At 39.6% G+C, this 21,290-nt stretch overlaps 2 protein-coding genes across 3 annotated transcripts in view; both read left to right on the top strand.

The window, feature by feature from the left end:
- The window catches only part of ccbe1 (collagen and calcium binding EGF domains 1), a 72,785-nt gene extending 65,612 nt beyond the window's left edge, over positions 1 to 7,173 (top strand). Inside the window, exons 9-11 of the mRNA XM_017493110.3 lie at positions 2,000 to 2,035; positions 5,091 to 5,126; positions 6,777 to 7,173. Of these exons, the coding sequence (XP_017348599.1) occupies positions 2,000 to 2,035; positions 5,091 to 5,126; positions 6,777 to 7,004 (300 nt within the window). The 3' untranslated portion in view covers positions 7,005 to 7,173. The remainder of the gene's footprint in view (positions 1 to 1,999; positions 2,036 to 5,090; positions 5,127 to 6,776) is intronic.
- A 12,344-nt stretch (positions 7,174 to 19,517) lies between these two features.
- The window catches only part of lman1 (lectin, mannose-binding, 1), a 10,962-nt gene continuing 9,189 nt past the window's right edge, over positions 19,518 to 21,290 (top strand). For both annotated transcript variants that reach the window (XM_017493290.3, XM_017493291.3), the window contains exon 1: positions 19,518 to 19,752. In XM_017493290.3, coding sequence (XP_017348779.1) covers positions 19,557 to 19,752 — 196 coding nt within the window. In that variant the 5' untranslated portion in view covers positions 19,518 to 19,556. The remainder of the gene's footprint in view (positions 19,753 to 21,290) is intronic.

Genomic DNA, 21,290 nt, shown 5'->3' on the forward strand with positions numbered 1-21,290 from the left:
TCTTTAAAGTCGGAGTCAAAATGCGAGTCATAAGCTTTGAATCAAAATCTTTAACGTAGGAGTCAAAATGCGATTCATAAGCTTTGAATCAAAATCTTTAAAGTAGGAGTCAAAATGCGACTAATAAGCTTTGAATCAAAATCTTTAAAGTAGGAGTCAAAATGCGAGTAATAAGCTTTGAATCAAAATCTTTAACGTAGGAGTCAAAATGCGATTCATAAGCTTTGAATCAAAATCTTTAAAGTAGGAGTCAAAATGTGAGTCATAAGCTTTGAATCAAAATCTTTAACGTAGGAGTCAAAATGTGAGTCATAAGTTTTGAATCAAAATCTTTAACGTAGGAGTCAAAATGTGAGTCATAAGCTTTGAATCAAAATCTTTAAAGTCGGAGTCAAAATGCGAGTCATAAGCTTTGAATCAAAATCTTTAAAGTAGGAGTCAAACTGCGAGTCATAAGCTTTAAAACATTATACTTCAACTTCATACTAGGAGCAGTGCCTTAGCGCAAATACCAGATGACGCTCTGACACTGGAGACTCCTTCCATAAATGTTTATAAATGTCTCCTTACCTAAAACCAAGATGTTCCCTTACATCCGTATCAACAAATATGTTTATCTTTGTTAAACGTCAGTCTTTTATTAACCTGTTTATTATTAGTGTTAGTTTATGTGAGGGTCTGCCATACAAGACTGTGATCAACCAATCCGAATCAAGAATTCTACAACTCTGTGGTGTGAAATGTTTTATATCTCTTTTTATTTGGAGACATCACAGTAAACACTAAAGACACAAGTGGAGTTATTATCTCAGCAGTACTGAAGAGTCTTTGTGAGTTCTGAAACCGAAGCCGGGTTTGTGAGAGCTGTAGGTGTCCAGCTCACCATCAGGTCGAGTTTAGATCTCTGACCTTCACTGAGCCTCCGCGGGGAAAACCACTGCAGCTGCAGATGAAAAACTGGAGCACAACCCACCACTTTCCCTCCTCGGTCCTTTGATCCTATACGAGCTCATAATGTTCTGGATTTCGTCGTGAATGTGAAATGGCATAATAAAAACCATCATAGCTGAGCAGCACAGAGCTGATAAATCATGATTGCAGTAACGTACAGCATGACAAACTTTCAGAAAACAATCACACAGGAAGTAGCAACACAAGAGCACTAGTACAAAGCATTAGCAAACAGAACAGCTAGCTAGCTACATAATGAGGGGCCGAGCACTAACGGTACAAGGCACCTATTGTATTGTTTTCCTATGGATTCTGCTTATTATTATTATTATTATTATTATTATTATTATTATTATTACAACCCCAAGTTCAAAAAAGTTGGGATGCTGTGTAAATTGTAAATAAAAACAGAACGCAATGATTTGCAAATCTCATAAACCCGTACGTTATTCACAATAGAACGTAGTAAACATATCAAATGTTTAAGCTGAGGAAGCGTACCGTTTTAAGGGAAAAAAATAAGGTCATTTTGAATTGAATGGCCGCGACACGTCTCAAAAAAGTTGGGACGGGGGCAACAAAAAGCTGGAAAAGTAAGTATTAGTAAAAAGAAACAACTGGAGGTTAATTGGGAACAGGTCAGTAAGATGATTGGGTATAAAAAAGAGGATCTTAGAGAGGTGGAGCCTTTCAGAGGTAAAGATGGGCAGAGGTTCAACGATCTGCGAAGAACCACGTCTATAATTTGTGGAACAGTTCCAGAATAATGTTTCTCAGCATAAAATCTCAAAAACTATGAATATCTCATCATCTACTGTACATAATATCATCAAAAGATTCAGAGAAATCTCTGTGTGAAAATCAATATTGTGTGCCGTGATCTTCGGGCCCTCAGGCAGTGCTGCATTAAAAACAGGCATTTATTATTTATTATTAATAGCAGTAGTAATGTTATTCCTGTCATTGTATACTGGATGTTTCTTAGAAGTGTGTTTTAATGTTGTGTGTGTGTGTGTGTGTGTGTGTGTGTGTATATGTGTGTATGCAGGGTCCTCCCGGTGCTCCAGGCAGAGATGGCATGAAGGTACTGTGCATGTGTGTGTGTGTGTGTGTGTGTGTGTCTGTGTGTCTGTGTGTGCATGTGTGCGTGCTCCCCTAGAGTCCTATCAATAATGAAAAAAATCTTACACACAATGAGAGAAAAATACTGTGTGTGTGCATGTCTGTGTGTGTGTGTGTGATTAAACTGTGAGATTCCAGCAGCTGAAACAGAACGTTGTTTCATTTGCAAGCCAAATATTTGTCGAGTTTTATTCGAATGAGTCACTGCTCACACACTAAACAATGCTAATGCAGTGCAGATTTTATTACCTCAACTCACAATCTGCTGTAAAATACTCAGAAGTGTCAAGAAAATCAACGAAGCCTGCAAACACAACATGCACAATATCACAAAATCTCAGAAGACAAGTATTTTTCCACACACATGATGATTTAAAAAGCCTGTTTTTACATTGTTTTTTTCATGACTGCAAGGACAAAATGGAGAAATACGCATGCATTTAAATTCATTTAACTGTTTCTCATGATCCGTAATTTTGAGAAGGGTGCTTGGGCCCCACAGATCGCTGTTGCAGCTTTATTCACTATAATAAGTGATCCAGTAGTTTTCTTCAGTGGGTTTGTTACTAAAAGGAACCTGAATTTACTCATGTGTCTGTGTGTGTTGTGTGTGTGTGTGTGTGTGTGTGTGTGTGTGTGTGTGTGTATATATATATACAGTCCATCCGGAAAGTACTCACAGTGCTTCACTTTTTCTACATTTTGTTATGTTATAGCCTTATTCCAAGATGGATTAAATTCATTATTTTCCTCAAAATTCTACGAATAATACCCCATAATGACAACGTCAAAGAAGTTTGTTTGAAATCTTTGCAAATTTATTAAAAATAAAAAACAAAAAAAGCACATGTACATAAGTATTCACAGCCTTTGCTCAATACTTTGTTGAAGCACCTTCGGGACCAATTACAGCCTCAAGTCTTTTTGAGTATGATGCTGCAAGCTTGGCACACCTATTTTTGGGCAGTTTCTCCCATTCTTCTTTGCAGGATCTCTCAAGCTCCATCAGGTTGGATGGGGAGCGTCAGTGCACAGCCATTTTCAGATCTCTCCAGAGATGATCAATCGGGTTCAAGTCTGGGCTCTGGCTGGGCCACTCAAGGACATTCACAGAGTTGTCCTGTAGCCACTCCTTTGTTATCTTGGCTGTGTGCTTAGGGTCGTTGTCCTGTTGGAAGATGAACCTTTGCCCCAGTCTGAGGTTCAGAGCTCTCTGGAGCAGGTTTTCATCAAGGATGTCTCTGTACATTGCTGCATTCATCTTTCCCTCGATCCTGACTAGTCTCCCAGTTCCAGCTGCTGAAAAACATCCCCACAGCATGATGCTGCCACCACCATGCTTCACTGTAGGGATGGTATTGGCCAAGTGATGGCTGGTGCCTGGTTTCCTCCAGACATGATGCTTGCCATTCAGGCCATGAGACAAGAGAATTTTGTTTCTCATGGTCTGAGAGTCCTTTAGGTGCCTTTTGGCAAACTCCAGGTGGGCTGTCATGTGCCTTTTACTGACGAGTGGCTTCCGTCTTGCCACTCTGCCATACAGGCCTGATTGGTGGAATGCTGCAGAGATGGAAGTTTCTCCTTTCTGCACAGAGACACGCTGGAGCTCTGTCAGTGGGACCATCGGGTTTTTGGTCACCTCCCTGTGTAAGGCCCTTCTCCCCCGATCGTTCAGTTTGGCTGGGCGGCCAGCTCTAGGAAGAGTCCTGCTGGCTCCAAACTTCTTCCATTTACGGATGATGGAGGCCATTGTGTTCATTGGGACCTTCAATGCTGCAGAAATGTTTCTGTACCCTTCCCCAGATCTGTGCCTCGACACAGTCCTGTCTCTGAGATCTACAGACAGTTCCTTGGACTTCAAGGCTTGGTTTGTGGTCTGACATGCATTGTTAACTGTGGGACCTTATATAGACAGGTGTGTGCCTTTCCAAATCATGTCCAATCAAATGAATTTACCACAGGTGGACTCCAATCAAGTTGTAGAAACATCTCAAGCATAATCAGTGGAAACAGGATGCACCTGAGCTCAATTGTGAGTGTCTTGGCAAAGGCTGTGAATACTTATGTACATGTGCTTTTTTGTTTTTTATTTTTAATAAATTTGCAAAGCTTTCAAACAAAATTCTTTCACGTCGTCATTATGGGGTATTGTTTGTAGACTTTTGAGGAAAATAATGAATTTAGTCCGTTTTGGAATAAGGCTGTAACATAACAAAATGTGGAAAAAGTGAAGCGTTGTGAATACTTTATATATATATATATATATACACATACATACACATACATACATACATATATATATATATATATATATATATATATATATATATATGCTGCAACTAATGATTAGTTGCCCGATTATTTTTCCAATTAATTGGATGGGGCGGGGCAAACTCTCAGTACCATTTTTTTGTTTATTTAAAATAAAATCGACAAACTGAGTGTTACAAATATAAACTTAAGACTAAAACTTTACACAACTGTTTGTGCACTTCAAGGTCAACTTTGCAATGTGTGTGTGTGTGTGTGTGTGTGTTAGTGTGGGCGCACACACACTCACTATTCAGACGATGTTTGTAGGCAGAAGGTTGCTTTTATCTTTTTCAGCTCCCCAGAGCTGAATAGAAAACATCTGGCCATGCTGACTGCCCCTGCGTGACCTCAAAACCTTCGCTAATCCCTTCACCAAGGTCGACCGTTCCTACCATTCACGTCGTCATACCTCTACCCAAACGAGCTAGAGCCCGTCTCCAAATGGAGCGAGTAACCAGCTCTGGGATTACATTTACTCACGTTTACTCACATTTACACACACTCATTGGCTTCGTCTTCGGCGTTTGGTGATTGAGATAAAAACAAATATAACATGAGACAGAGGAAGCAAATACAGAGGGAATTTAAGGTGTCCGGCTTAAAGCTTGTTTTTATTTCCCGCGTGTCGGTGTAACAACAAGCCATGCTGTACGACTTCTTCACTGTAATCCTACTAACGTAAATATTTTTTTGGGATCCTCCAGGGGGAGAAAGGGGCTCCTGGACCTTCCGGACCTCCGGTAAGAACCTCCCGTTATGCCACTTCTTCTCACCTTGTTATAGATATATATCCGTCTCTAGTACCATTGACCTTTGACCTCTGGAACACACACACCATGTCAGATCCCTACTTCCTGTTTCCGAAATTCAAGCCCTCGTGTTTTCGTATTTTCCTTGTGTTGACTGTAGGATTGTACGTGGATTGAAAAGGATTGTGGGAATTGTGGGAACCGAGCAGGTTAGGACTCAGCGTGACCCCGTCAGGATGAGGGTAAAAGGCTCTGCTGGGAGTCGTCAGGCTCAAACCCTCCATCAGCGAGCCATTAGATTGTGAGCTACTGCTGTACTGAGCACCAGGGAAAGTTCTAGATGAACTCCTCAAGCAGTCGTTAGCTACGCTGCCAAACATCACGGTAGTTTTTGAAGTGAATTTCTCAACAAAAGTAGACGTTGAGTACCGGCTACCGTTACGTTATTTCGACACGATGATGTCATCGAAAGCACGTGAAGTAAGCACGGCCATGGACTGTCGAGAACATCCTTTCACTGTACGTAGCATAGGATTTACTCTGTTCTCGTTACTATAGAAACGATAAAGTATTAATATAAACCCGCACCACTGAACAGGTAGTTATAGAACTGCTGTTTTAGAACATTAGTCAATACCCCCCCAGAATGGAGTCATGTGTTACCAGCGCAGAAGTAAGAAGCGGAAATGATTTCTAACAGTGTTCGTTCAAGAGGTCAAAGGTCAGTGGACATTTCCCTGACTACTATACAGCATTTTTTTATAGAGTGCAAAGAAATATGGCTTAGGGAGAATTTATACAACTACACTGGTTTTTACGTTGACTTTATAAAATATAGCCTTTGTTGCATGAAACATGTTTTATTATAATTTCATTATAAAGAATTGAGAACAGATGGGATTTTGCGATATCTTGGAGTTTTGGAAACGATTCAGCATTACACAATCTTTATGTTTACAGTCTGAGCAAGTTAATAGTGCATTAAATAATAACTTTTAAATGCAAATTTTCACACAAATTAGCTTTTGTTTGGGATATTAGTTCATCAGAACCTAAGTAATTAGAAGATGCATTTTGTAAAAAAAAAAAATGTTTTATTGTTCTTTATAGTACATTTTTTAATATTTTAGACATTTTTCATTTTATTACTTTAACGTCACGAACCACTAATCACTTAATTAATATCGCTATTAACTAACTGTGCTAGCTGGCTTGTTAACTGCTAGCAAACTAGCTCAGATTAGACATTAGAGACATCAGAGTGGGTAAATTCGTGCACAGTGTTTGGGATATAAGTAAATCATGAACTAAGTAGCTAGAAGACACCATCCGTGACACTCTTGGAATGTGACCCAGACATCACTCAGCTAACAAACCAAAATAAGAAGTCACTTAGTTAGCTAGATTTTGGCAAGAACGAACAACGCATAAGTTTATTGTTGGCAGAAATATGATGCATGTGTGTATTTCTGTAAAAAAAAAAAAAAAAAACTAAACTAACAGCTGAACAGTTAGGTTAATGTTAGCTAATATCAGCTAATATCGCTTCCATGATTTTCCAAAATGGAGAATATTCACTGCTCTGATTAAATCCCATGATGCACTGCAGTAACCTCGTGTCGTATCGGGTGTGTTATTCAGGGACCTCCAGGATCCTTCGACTTCCTCTTACTGCTCATGGCCGACATCCGTAACGACATCGCAGAGCTGCAGCAGAAAGTTTTCGGCAAGCAGATTCCGTCCCCTGCCGAGGATTTCTGGAAGGACGGCGTGGACCTCGGCTCCGGAGAGGATCTCAAATCCAACGGACCTTTAAGAAGGAAGCGGAAATCGCCCGGCGCTTCTGCTGATCCTGACTGGAAGATCTGATAAGTTTTTATTAAAAAAAAAAAAAAAGAAGTCAAAAACTGATTCGTAAGAAGAGAGAACGGTGTAAATGATGTTTTATTTAACGACATACTCTTTTAAATGAAGCCCTGAATGTATTTCTTTGTATGAAATTCTATTTTTTTAACATAAAAGATGTACATATTTATCATTCTCATAGTCTGAATGAATCCTTTGTAATACAGACAGCACAATGGATGGTGAATGATTCATGATTCATCGTGAACAATTCTGTGGGATTCTGAGGGTGAACAATTGGGATGCGATTCATGATTCATCAATATGATTCCCATGGCGGTTATTTCTAAAACCTACATCAGTTTGTTAGCCACGACAGATGGCTAAGAATCTGAATGAATCATTCGCATACAAATAACATAACAATAAGTGAACACTTGGTGTTTGATCCATGATTTATCGTGATTTATGGACGATTCGCTCATTTACACACACACAGCGGTGATATTTACTCGTTACCTATGTAAAAAAAAGGTGTTAGTTTAACTGACAGCAGCAACTGTCTTTTTGTGCTAATCCTTAATAATACGTGAATAACGTTTTTCATCATTCCGATTCCTAAATAAAATTCTTGATAGATTCTTCAGCCATCCATTTTCCATACCGCTTATCCTAACGGGTCATGGGGAACCTGGAGCCTATCCCAGGGAGCATCGGGCACAAGGCGTGGTACACCGTGGACAGGGTTCTGATCCATCGCAGGGCACAATCACACACACACACTTTCACACCTATTCATCTACGAACCATTAAATCCACGACACTTTAATTAAGAGTTATTTCAGATTTTGAATATAATATGAAAGACGTAATACTCCAGTGGTCCGAGTATAGAGTGTGATGGTGGTCTCATATACCTTTCTTCTCTCTCCATCCATCACACACACACATTCCCACTGTCCTATAATTCTCTCGCTGGTCCTGTACATTTTTTTTTGCTGTTTTCATCACCTGCACTGTTCTTTCTTTCCTCTCCAGTGTGTTCGTCTTGAGGCTATGATATGTGTTTGACCTGCTGCAGTTCCGCGCTGACCTTCAGTGTTTACACTACATGACTTATGAGTTTCGAAAAATGCAAAACATGTGAAAATTATACACACCAAAAAACAAGAGAAGAGTCATGAGCATCAGAGTAACACTTTCCTATACTACTACTACTACTCCTCTACTAATACTAATACTACTACTACTAGTAATACTACTACTACTACTACTACTACCACTACTACTACTACTACTACTACTTCTACTACTACCACTACTACTACTAATATTACCACTATTACTGCTACTACTACTACTACTACTACTAATATTACTACTGTTACTACTACTACGACTACTGCTACTACTACTACTACTACTACTAATACCACAACTACTACTACTAATACTACTACTACTGCTACTATTACTACTGCTACTACTACTACTACCACTACTACTACTAATACCACAACTACTACTACTACTACTACTACTACTACTACTACTACTACCACTACTACTACTAATATTACTACTATTACTACTACTACTACTACTAATATTACTACTGTTACTACTACTACTGCTACTGCTACTACTACTACTACTACTAATATTACTACTGATACTACTACTACTACTGCTACTACTACTAATACTACTACTACTGCTACTATTACTACTGCTACTACTACTACTACCACTACTACTACTACTACTACTAATATTACTACTGTTACTACTACTACTACAACTGCTACTACTAATAATAATACTACTACTACCACTACTACTAATAATATTACTACTACTACTACTAATCATAATAATAATAATAATAATACAACTACTACTACTACTACTACTACTACTGTTACTACTACTGCTACTAATGCTACTACTACTACTACTACTACTATTTTCACTTCTACTACTAATACTAATACTTCTACTAATAGTAATAATATTATAACGTTAATTATAATTACTAATAACATTAATGATAAAATTGCGATACACCGATCAGCCATAACATTAAAGCCGCTGACAGGTGAAGTGAATAACATTGATTATCTCGTTACATTGGCACCTGTAAAGGGGTGGGATATATTTATTAGGCAGCAGGTGAACAGTCAGTTCTCTAAGTTCTCGATGTGGAAGCAGGAATGGCAAAGTGTAAGGATCTGAGCGACTTTGGCAAGGACCAAATTGTGACGTCTAGACGACTGGGTCAGAGCATCTCCAAAACAGTAGGACTTGTGGGGTGTTCCCAGTATGCAGCGATTAGTACCTAGCAAAAGTGGTCCAAGGAAGGAGAACCGGTGACCCGCCGACAGGGTCATGGGTGCCCAAGACTCATTGATGTGCATGGGGAGCGAATGCTAGCTTGTCCAGTCTGATCCCACAGAAGATCTACTGTAACACAAGCTGCTGAAAAAGGAGTCTGAATACACAGAGCATCACAGCTTGCTGCGTATGGAGCTGCGTAACTGTAGACCGGTCAGAGTGCCCATGCTGACCCCCTGTACACCACTGAAACCTCCTACAATGGGAACATGAGCATCAGAACTGGACCATGGAGCAATGGAAGAAGGTGGTCTGATCTGATGAGTCATGTTTTCTTTTACATCATGTGGACAGGCACGTGCGTCGCTTACTTGGGGAAGAGATGCACTATGTGAAGATGTAGTGTGATGTTCTGGGTAAGGTTCTGCTGCGAAACCCTGGATCCTGGAGTTAATGTGGATGTTACTTTGAGACGTACCACCTACCTAAACAGTGCTGCAGACCGAGTACACCCCTTCATGGTAACGGAATTCCCTAATAGCAGTGGCCTCTTTCAGCAGGATAATGCTCCCTGACACACTGCAGAAACTGTTCGGAACGGTTTGAGGAACATGACAAAGAGTTCAAGGTGTTGACTCGGCCTCTGAATTCCCCAGATCTCAATCCGATCGAGCGTCTGTGGGATAAACAAGTCCGATCCACGGAGGTCCCACCTCACAACTTACAGGACTTAAATTATCTGCTGCTAATGTCTTGGTGCCAGATACCACAGCACACCTTCAGAGGTCTTGTGGAGTCCATGCCTCGATGACTCAGAGCTGTTTTGGAGGCACAAGGAGAGCATTAAGTGGTTTTAATGCTACGTTTGATCTGTGTGTGTGTGTGTCCTGTATTTGTATGCAAAGGTCGTAAATCAAATCCACTCTGCTGATTTTCCCTGAAATAAACACAGATTATTTTCAACATGTAACGTTAAAGACTGTAAAAGCACTCGTCCGTTTTCTCCACGTTTTCTTTCCTCCATCATTTCACGCTTAGCTGATCTCGATCCTGCAGTAATGAGCCGTGAGTCTTGTTAAAACGCAGAATTCATCTAAAAACTTATTTTCCACCGTGACATGAACAACACCAGCTGTGATTTCTGCACGAGGGGAAAAGGCAACATTTTCATTTCATTACACAAACATCGGACATGTGATTAGGATGAAAAAGAAAATGAAAAATGTTATTAACTTCAGTGACGAGTAAACGTGTGTGTGTGTGTGTGTGTGTGTGTGTGTGTGTGTGTGTGTGTGTCCTAAAGTTAACCTTGGAACTACTGCCATGCTTTAAAACATGAAAAAAAATGGTTTAAACACAATTTAGTATTCAAGAGTAAAATATTTAACTGATCAAAAATTAACAATCCAGATATAAATGTCTATGTATATTAGACACTTAGACCTTTTTTTAAGGTCGAAGGAAACTTTAAAGCTATTTTTTGAGAGTAATTTTCATAACCTTTCATCTTTTTATGTATTGCCTCTAGTCTTCAGTTGAATGAAGGAGATTAACCGCTAGGTGGCAGCACTTACACGTGATTTCCCATAATATTCTGAAACAGGGCGAGGTTTGAGTTTTGACCGCAAGGTGGCAGAAAAAGTCTAGGTGCTTTACAAATAAAATGAAAAATAAAGAATAAAAAGTAATTTAGAAAAAAAAACAATTACACTATAAAAGTAGGTTGAAGTGCATTAGTAGGTTGAAGAATATTTTTAAGGATAAAAAGGATGAAGGATTGCTATGAATAACATCATATCCTCAAATGATGTATTCGTCTTATTCCAGTAATTTTGTCAACAATTGCAGTTTTATTATTTCATTAAAAAATAAAGACATAATTTTTATCCAATTATAATTACATTTAATGTTGTGGAATGACAAGTTAGTTCCTGTTCTCGCTTACGTTACAGCAGCTACAAACAGTCGTTCCCTCACCAGCCCTCTCTTTTTTCTCTCTCTCAATGTTAATGAGACAAAAAAACGCAGCTGGTCGTGTTATGAGAAACCGCAAAAAGTAGTGTATCCTCCTCCATCCTGAAGACGTGGAAAACTTATATCTTCACCTCTGACTGTTACACAGCGCCGAACACACAAAACTTCACCAGATCAACAATTTAATCCACTGTACACGTCCCTCTAAATGGGCTGTTACTATAGAAATGATAACGTATTAGAACGGGTGCATTGCTATTAAAATGAACGTAAATCATTTTACGAAAGCATTCTATGTGCAGTAATAAAGCCTGATTAAGACGAGCTTGGCAGAACGTGTTACACAAACCCTTTATCCAGGATTGAACGCTCTCCTAATCCAGTGTTTCGAGCCTGTAATTAGCGTGACTCGTCCAAGCCTGTAATTAGTGCTCTATGGAAATGAGACGAGGTTAACGAAGTGTGGAAAAGGGGCACAGGATTAGCGCCTTTTAGCTCGATCGCTGCTTTCACTGTTCGGACACAAACACACAAACGGTGCAGGCCGGTCTTATCCCGATCCCCGCTGTTCAGCCACCGATTGACAGCTTCCTGAATGAAGGGCCTCGGCTTTACAGCAGCCCTTGGGGGCGTCTCACTCAGCAGGGCAGGCGAGGGAAGGGCGGGGGTCTCAAGGAAGACGAAGACACAAACACTCACTTTCGATTGCCCCTGCTGATCCAGGATAACAGATAATGAGGGACACTCCAGAGAGAGTGTGTGACCTCTGACCTCTGAGCCGAGGTCGCTTTGCATCGACCGGCTGTGACTGGTCGGCTACGAGACTAAGATGAAACGTAGTGTGAAGTCCAAAATTACTGCCAACTTTCAAGAGACTGAGAACAAATCATTTGACAAAACTATTGACACCCGACACCCATTAAAGAACTCGTGTTGTCTCGATTAACCACTCTTTACAACTGTGCTGAGCAGAAAAGCATCTCAGAACCAGAACACAATGTCCTACTAACTCCTAAAACCCTCTGAAGAACCTGTGCTGTGGTTAGGAAGGCTTGAAGAACCACTCTGTACAACCGTGGTGAGCAGAAACGCATCTCACAACGCAGGCTCACTCACAACTGGGGAAAATTCAGTCAATCAATTTCACTGTAAAATATTCCTTCTACATTTGTCCCACTTCCGTTTAGACACCAGGTTAATGAATGAATATAAATGGCTAGGACTGATAAATGATATAAATATATCGGTCTCCTGTCAGCATCATTCGCTTTGTCCCAAACTACTTTCCTTTTTTCTTTCTATTTGTTTTCTTTTTGTTTCCATCAGGTGTTCATTAAGAAGTTAAGTCTCACAGCGAGGAGGAAATGTGACATTTAAATGACAAAGGAGATGCAAATGGTCCCTTTGTGCTTGGACACAATGCACTCTGTCGAGAGCTAATGGATTACTTAGTGTGAGAATAACACTACAAATTAGCCAGGGCAAATATTTGGCCAGCCAATTATACGACCACAGGACGAGAGGAAGTTATGAAGTGAGTGCTGGGTTTTCAGGAAAATGAGCTGTACAAGAGTGTAGCGTTGCTGCTTAAATGGGAAGGTCTTCCAGATGTTTTAAACGTGTTTTATTTGCGTCTGTTTTTCTGACCTCACGGCGAGTTTGCAGAGGTTTTACCCCGATGAAAACGTTACTTCCTTTTCACAAATATAGAGAGCAACAGGCGTTTACACGACAACACAAAAAAAATAACAAAAATGTGACAACAGAAAAGATCACACATGATAGAAGAGACATGAGATGATTCGACAGCAGACAAGAATCTTTTATTAAAAGATTAATTAATAATAACAAGAAACTGATTTGATTAATGAAGCTAGAATTCATTCTTGAGAGAACACTTTAATTTTACCGCTGGAATAATGGGAAGATTTTCCATCCTCACAAATTTGATACCATGTGTGTGTTTACATAAATTCAAGATAATTTAATCAGGTAAATAGGAAACGATTACGTGTTTACGTCGTGCTGGTGATACAGAATCATATTTTTGATTAGGGAAATCCGTCTTGATTTAGCTATGTTACTTTAGCAATATTTCACTGACTGTTTTTATCGTGTTGGTAATATAAACTCATGTTATTAGAAGGATGAGTCAAATGAAAACTTTTTAACTGGAAAAAATTCAATTCAGTTCTAATTTATGTCTCAGTTGGAAGGTTTTCACTTGACTCATTTGACTCTCATATAGACCATGTTCCATCCATCCATCCATCCATCCATCCATCTTCTATACCGCTTATCCTACAGGGTGAAGGGGAACCTGGAGCCTATACCAGGGAGCATCGGGCACAAGGCGGGGTACACCCTGGACAGGGTGCCAGTCCATCACAGGGCACGTATATCATGTTATTATATTTATTTTTGTTATTAAGTGAATAAGAAATACAATTCATCCATTAACAAAAAAAAACTAGCATTGTCTGAAATTGTTGAAAACAAATATACAGCAGCTACATATAATTGTGTGGAAAACATTTCTATGCTTTGGGGAAGTATTAGTTTTGTTGATGTTCTAAGTGAGTTGTGGGTATTTGCTGAAATCAACAGATTACCTCAGTCAAATCAAAACCTAAATGAATGTTAGCCAACTACACGAGCTTCAGTCAATATTTACTGAAAGAAATATTCTTAATTCTTAATTATTCTTAATTGATGATGAAAACAGAATGTTTGAATGTCTTGAAAGAATGACTACTTGTAGAAGTGGGCGTGTCCAATGACGCAAAAAAGTTGAGAAATGTTTATTCGAATTTGAATTTGGAGCGACTCGCCACGGTGACTGCCAATGGGAGTGAAGACAGTAGAGTGCATGTGATCCGTGATCTGCCGTGCTGACTTGCGCTTTCTCCTTCATCTCGTAGGATATCATGCATATATACGCCAGTGAATTTCATATACAATCACTCTCCCTCCAGAATGTTTCATTTTAGCTGCAAGAAAACTTGATTTGTTGTTAAAAGTGGAATGTTAGTTACTTGCGCCACCCACTGATAAATGTCACTATGGCAACCAGTATTAGGAACGCCTTCTTGCGACTTCGTAGTACAGCGACTACGGTAAAATTGGCGACTTGCAGCGGTAAAACTGCTGCGTATCTGTGAACATACTTTAACACGTGCTTCCTCACGTGAAACCAGGCAACTGCATCTTTTTGAACTGCTGCTCATGTTGCATTACCGGGCACTTGAATAAAAAAGCGTTATCCACCCTCTTCTGCATACATGAGCTCACAGACGCACACGATTGGCTACTGTCAGTATGATTGACAGAGGAAAGTGGGTATGCCCCGCCCACCCAGACAACACCGCCAATATTGCACTCTTGACTAAAAATCTCTGGACGATATGGCAAAGGTTGTTCTGTTGCACCTCTCAGGGGCTTATTAAAGTATTAAAGTCACCGTTCAGTCCTGCTAGCTGCTAATCTGGACCTTCAGGAGAAGAATTTTCTGTAATTGGACCTTTTAGGGTGTCAGACGTTCAGAACCTCCAAGCAGAACTTCTCATACGCCTTGTTTTATTCTTATACGCCTTGTTTTATTCTTATATGCCTTGTTCCTCTGTGTGTTTTGACCTAACAATGTTCTACACATGAGGGACCTCCAGTGTGTGTGTGTGTGTGTGGGTGTGTGTGTGTGTGTGAGACAAAGCCATAGAGAGAGCGAATGTATTGAAACATTACACTGAAGTGGTCCAACACGGTCCTGTGTGAAGCCTCTTCTCACTATTCATCCTCACTAAAGTGCATTCAGGAGAGTGTGCTTCTCTCTCTCTCTCTCTCTCTCTCTCTCTCTCTCTCATTCACTCCTTATTTATAACCATGCCAAAAAAACGAAGGACCTGAAAAAAACAATAAAGAAAGGATTCCTTTATCTGGACGAGTGCTCACCTCTGTGCTCCCAACTCGCTTTTCAGATACCTGCACGCAAGAGAAAGGAGAAAGTGGAGAGAAAGCCAGAAACAAAGGGATATCCTCAACTTTCCTCCATCCCCCCGTCCTGCTGGAAGAGGACTCTTTTATTCATCCAAAGCCTCTCATTAACTTTGCTCATGCTGTCTTGCTCTATGGAGAAAAAAAGCCACCAATTAGTCGCTCATCAGCTCCAATTAGAGAAGACAAAAAACGAGGGGGGAACTCGGCCCCTTAAGAAGCTGAATTCTCTTCTTTCCTCAAAACTTCGAAAAGATGAAGAAACGAAAAGAAAGCGAAATCTTTTTCGATGTGTAAAAATGTCTGCTGACGTAACATACTTCAGGCGCTGCTTGTCATTTTGTCATCTTCAGTATATATTTTACATGAAGTTAGCTAGCTTAAAAGAGATTACTAACTTTTCTGTCACTTCTGTTGACTAGCTGTTATTCTGTAATCAGCAGGAGATTACATAGAGTGGATATAAAAAAAGTTTTCACACCCCTGTTCAAATGGCAGATTTTGTGAGGAAAAAAAATCGTGTCAGAACTGTTTCTACCTTTATTGCAGAATTTTAACATATTAATTGAAGTGAAAAACAATAAGAATTATTTTAGGGGGAAAATGAAACATGTACAATAATAAAATGTACAATAACCTGGTTGCATAAGTGTGCACACCCCTACAGTAATACTCAGTGGAAGCAGCTTTAGATTTAATCACAGTATTCAGTCTTTTTGGGTGAGAGTCAGTCAGTTTAGCACGTCTTGACTTTTTTCTCTCGTTAATCTGTCTGTCTCTCTTTCTGTATCACTGTACGTCTGTCTCACTGTCTCTCGTTGTCTATCTCTCACTGTCTGTCTGTCTCTCTCTCTCTGTATGTATATCTATCTGTCTCACTGCTTGTCTGTTACTGTCACAATATGTCTATCTGTCTGCATTTGTCTGTTCCTCTCTTTATATCCCTCTTTTGCACTGTCCATCTACCTGTCTGCTTCTTGTACTGTCTGTCTCTCTCGCTGTCTGTCTGACTCTGTGTCAATCTCTCACTGTCTGTCTGTCTCTGTATCACTCTCTCACTGTCTGTCTGTCTCTGTATCACTCTCTCACTGTCTGTCTGTCTCTGTATCACTCTCTCGCTGTCTGTGTATCACTCTCTCGTTGTCTGTCTGTGTATCAATATTTCACTATCTGTCTGTCTGTATCAATCTCTCACTGTCTGTCTGTCTCTGTATCAATCTCTCACTGTCTGTTTGTCTCTGTATCACTCTCTCACTGTCTGTTTGTCTCTGTATCACTCTCTCACTGTCTGTCTGTCTCTGTATCACTCTCTCACTGTCTGTCTGTCTCTGTATCAATCTCTCACTGTCTGTTTGTCTCTGTATCACTCTCTCACTGTCTGTTTGTCTCTGTATCACTCTCTCACTGTCTGTCTGTCTCTGTATCACTCTCTCACTGTCTGTCTGTCTGTTTGTCTCTGTATCACTCTTTCACTGTCTTTCTGTCTCTGTATCACTCTCTCACTGTCTGTCTCTGTATCACTCTCTCACTGTCTGTCGGTCTCTGTATCACTGTCTCGCTGTCTGTCTGTCTCTGTATCACTCTCTTGCTGTCTGTCTCTCTCACTTTCTGTCTGTTTCTCTTTCAGTCTGTCACCATCTGTCTGTGTCTTTTTGACTGTCTTTCTCTATCAGTCAATCTCTTTGTCACTGTGTGTCTCTGTCTTTCTTTCGGACTGTCTGCCTCTCTCTAATTGTCTGTCTGTCTGTTTCTCTTACTGTCTATCTGTCTCAAACCGTCTGTCTCTATTTCTCTTTATCCATGTATGTCTCTCTCTGTCTCTTTCATCTCCTTGTCTGTCTCTCTCGCCACCTGTCTCTATCTCAATATAATTCTCTTGTCTTGTGATTATACAAGAGGAGCTACAATGTTGTTTTTTTTTCCTCTCAGAGAGAGGTTTTTTTGAAGCGGTTAATTCGCAGATTGCTCTTAATTCCCTTAAAGGCATTAATTAACACCAAGTGATACCCTAATTTCCTGCAGAGGGGTGGGGCTTGATGAGCCTCGCTAATAAAATTACCTCATTAATGTCTTTAATTGTTCACAGTAACTCGTTGAGCGTTAGTCTGATGCTGTTTGAGCGGAGGGGAGGGGAGGGGGGAGTTTGCTTTCACTCGTTTTATTCCCTCCATAGTGGGCAGGTCTAAATAATGAGGGCCACAGCCTGGGAGATAGAATTAGGAACGAGGGCCACTTCAACAAATATTTGAGCTCTTTTAAACCTGGCCCTTGTACACCAATCACTTGCCCATTAATTACTTCCAGATGGGATTTTGTAGAAATTTTCTTGCCAAACAGCACACACACACACACACACACACACACACACACACACACACACACACACACACTCTCTCTCTCTCGCTCTCTCTCTCTCTCTCTCTCTCTCTCTCTTCACAACCTCTTCCTGTGATAAGGACAGGCTTCATTCTTTTGTCTGTTGTTTTTGTCATCGAACATTAATTACCACACTGCCCAGGTCAGCCTCAGCCTCCAATACGGTGATGTTTAAATGGACAACATATATAACGTTGAAAATAACGTCAATGCTGTCTGCATTCATTTATTAATGTTGCTTCAAGAGGTCAAAAATTAAATGTACACGATGTCCCACATACCCCAAATAAATTCGATCAGCTGACACATTTGCTAATTTGGTATACAAGGTTTCCTTCTTTAGTTCTGCACTGTAGCGCCAAGGTTAATGTAGCTAACAAATCATTTTTCCTCTAAATCATCAAACCCCACTCAAACGACTTTCTCAGTGACACCGTTCGTATAAAAAGTTTTGAAAACTGAGCAGAAATAAATCAGTGGCTATAGTAGTAGCTACTGATTTTTAAATTGGTAGCTATACAATCACTTCTAATATATATCTCTGCCTTCAGAATTTAGGCCACGCCTCCTACCCGAGTCTGATACCAAACTGTAACCGATTCAGCTTTAAGACAGAGCAACGACTGTTTAATAGATAATATAAAAGTCAAACTGATTTCAGTTTCACACCAAAATTCCTAAACATCTGTGTCAACTTTACATAACGATACATAACGTATCCTCAAGATATGGAAATGTATAATATGTAAAGAATAAAACACGCAGAGTTGTGCAGTTATAGGAAAATAATCAACAACAGAGTGATGTGATGAAGCAGAGTTACACTAACCACCCTGAACAGCACGTTCCCCAAACGTTTATGCATCTTATACCACAGCGATTTGTCAACAAGTACGAATTTTATTAATTAAACAGTGACACATCTTTTTTTATCCATTTAGAGTTACATTTAGGGTTAGAGAACGTCTGTGAAACAAGATAGTTCCTGTTCTCACTTCCCGTCACGTAACCAACACCGACTCCATCTCTGACAGGCGCGCTGCTGCAAACATACAGGTTTATATTAATGCGCTCGCTGTAGTACTTTATCGTTTCTATAATAACAGCTCATCCGCAGTGACTTGTACGGTGGACCCTCTACTGATAATAAACAGCTTTTTAAAAAAAAAAAAAAAATCATTGATCTGTAAAGAGATGTTTATGTAACATGAACGGAAGGAGTCTCCAATGTCAGTGCTTTGTAACAGTCAGAGTTTAAAGCTGTGACTTTAAGTTTTGTGACATCTTCAGGATGGAGGACTTTACGCTTCTTTGTGTGACAAGCTGCATGTTTTGTTTTTTTTGTTTGTTTGTTGGTTTTTTGTCTTATTAACGTTAAGAGAGAGAAGAAAATCAAGAGAGGCTGGTGAGGAAACGACCGTTTATAGCTGCTATAACACAACTAACTTGTTTCATGGACGTTCCACAGCATTAAATGTAACTGTAATAGAATAAAATGTACAACCTGTCATTCTTTATGAAATAATGAGTTAATAATTAATAATGGGCAAATTGCTGTGGTATGAGAGGAATAAAACACTTATTATTAGGAAATTAATCAACTGGAATTTTTAACCTATTCCTTACATGTTATATTATGTTATGTTATATTACATGGAATATTCAAAAACATTTTTTAAAGACAAAAATAAATAAATAAATAAATAAATAAAAAACAGCTTTAACCAAAAATATGTAATATTGATATTGTTATAATGATATGTACACGTAGCCGTTCGGTGGATTTCAATGCGCGCGCTCGCCTCCGACCAATTAGAGAGCGCCCTGTTGGCCCTTCGAGGTGTTTCCCGTCATGCCGTGCGCGCGGCGGCGATTCGTCAGCAGCCAAACAGGTCCGAAAAGATGGCGGTGTCCATGGCGAAGCTCCTGGCTGCACAGCGATGTCTGCTCCTCGTTTCAGTGCTGTTTCACTGCTCGGTTCGGTGCGAAACAGCAACCGAGGAGCCGCCGCATCGCCGCTTCGAGTATAAATACAGCTTTAAAGGTCCTCACCTGACTCAGAGCGACGGAATGATCCCGTTTTGGGTTCACACTGGCAGTAAGTTCAGCTCTCCTGTAGGTTTAAGTTTATCATGGTTGCTACTGAGGATTCTCCATATTATCCATACCCTTTCTTCACAAATATCACGATACATGCGTCCAAAAAAAAAAATGCGCAAAACTTTAAGAATCGAGCTGAGAGTAGATGAGAAAAAGATGCTGGGCAGTTGTGGGGACTGCGCATGCGCAGTAAGTTCAACAAAACTTGGGTCAAGTTCCCCCTGACTCCTTTTTCTTCTTTATACTTCATTTCAGTTGTGTATTTAAGAATTATCCATCGTCCTACCCATATATACAGTTAGATTTAATCCTAAATCAACACTATAACAGCTTCAATTAAATAAAACAAACAAACTAATAACAAGAAGTTTGAGAGAGTCATTAATGGGATAAATAACTTCTTTTTCCTGTCAGGCTTCGCAGATTCCTAAAATATTAAAATCTGATCGTTTAAGATCGCTTTAAAAGAGTAATCACCACACACACACACACACGCTGAAAATGTATATAAACCCAGTACAGGAAATTTAATGAATTGAAACAAAAATCACTTAAAAAAAAAAAAAAGGTGCACATTGCAAATCTGTAAAACTTCTTAATATCTTTTGCAGATTAAAGCACGAATTATCGCCGATGGTTCAATTCGTATTGAATTATTACGTGTGTCATGACCCGATTGTCATTCGTGTTGACTTTTGTCTTAGCAAGGTGGATTATATGACTGTTATAAAGCTCTGACACTGGAGACTAGTTCCATAAACGTTAAAGAAACGACTCCATATGGAAAATGCCACCGTATTAACGATTACATGCGTTCTTTAAAAATCTGTTTATTAATAGCCTATTTGAGCGTTGAGCGTAGAAGTCCATATGAACGAGCTGTTAGTATAGAAATGATAACGTTTTAATATAGATATAGTCATTGGTCATATCGCATCACAAGAGCTCGGTATTTTCCGGAAAAGTGTCGATGACTTTCGGTAAAAACGAATCGGCAAAACTGATAGATAAATGATATAACTTATTTCAAACAAATCAAAAAATGTCAGCGATGTTAAATATAGACCTGGATAAACCTCTGATCGCATGCTGAGATTTCAGATATTTATCAACAAATGCATTCAGATGCATCTGTAACTGGAAAGTGATAGCAAAAACGCCTTCAGTTAAAATATTTCCACTTCCCAACCTTTAAAGTTGTTGATTTTATTTAAAGAATGTAGCACAGCGAGTTCAAACTGTTAACGTACATATATATCACACGCCTTGCTTATCAGAGCTTTGTACACAGCTCAGGGTCAATATCTGAGCTACAAAACATTCAAATGCGTCTTCTGGGTGTTTATTTATTTATTTTTTTCCATGAGGTGTGATTAGTAAAGAGTTAAAATCAGAGACGGTGTTCCTGTGGGGTAAAGATCTCCATTGCAACACGTCCAACGTTCTCACTAAAGCCGAGTGCGAATCTCAGAAATGCCGACTCGACTCGACTTGCCTCGTCTCGCACTGCGTGACGTTGTTGTTTGGCGTTGTAGC

Source organism: Ictalurus punctatus, chromosome 18 (genome assembly GCF_001660625.3).
Source record: "Ictalurus punctatus breed USDA103 chromosome 18, Coco_2.0, whole genome shotgun sequence".
NCBI classification, from domain to species: domain Eukaryota; kingdom Metazoa; phylum Chordata; class Actinopteri; order Siluriformes; family Ictaluridae; genus Ictalurus; species Ictalurus punctatus.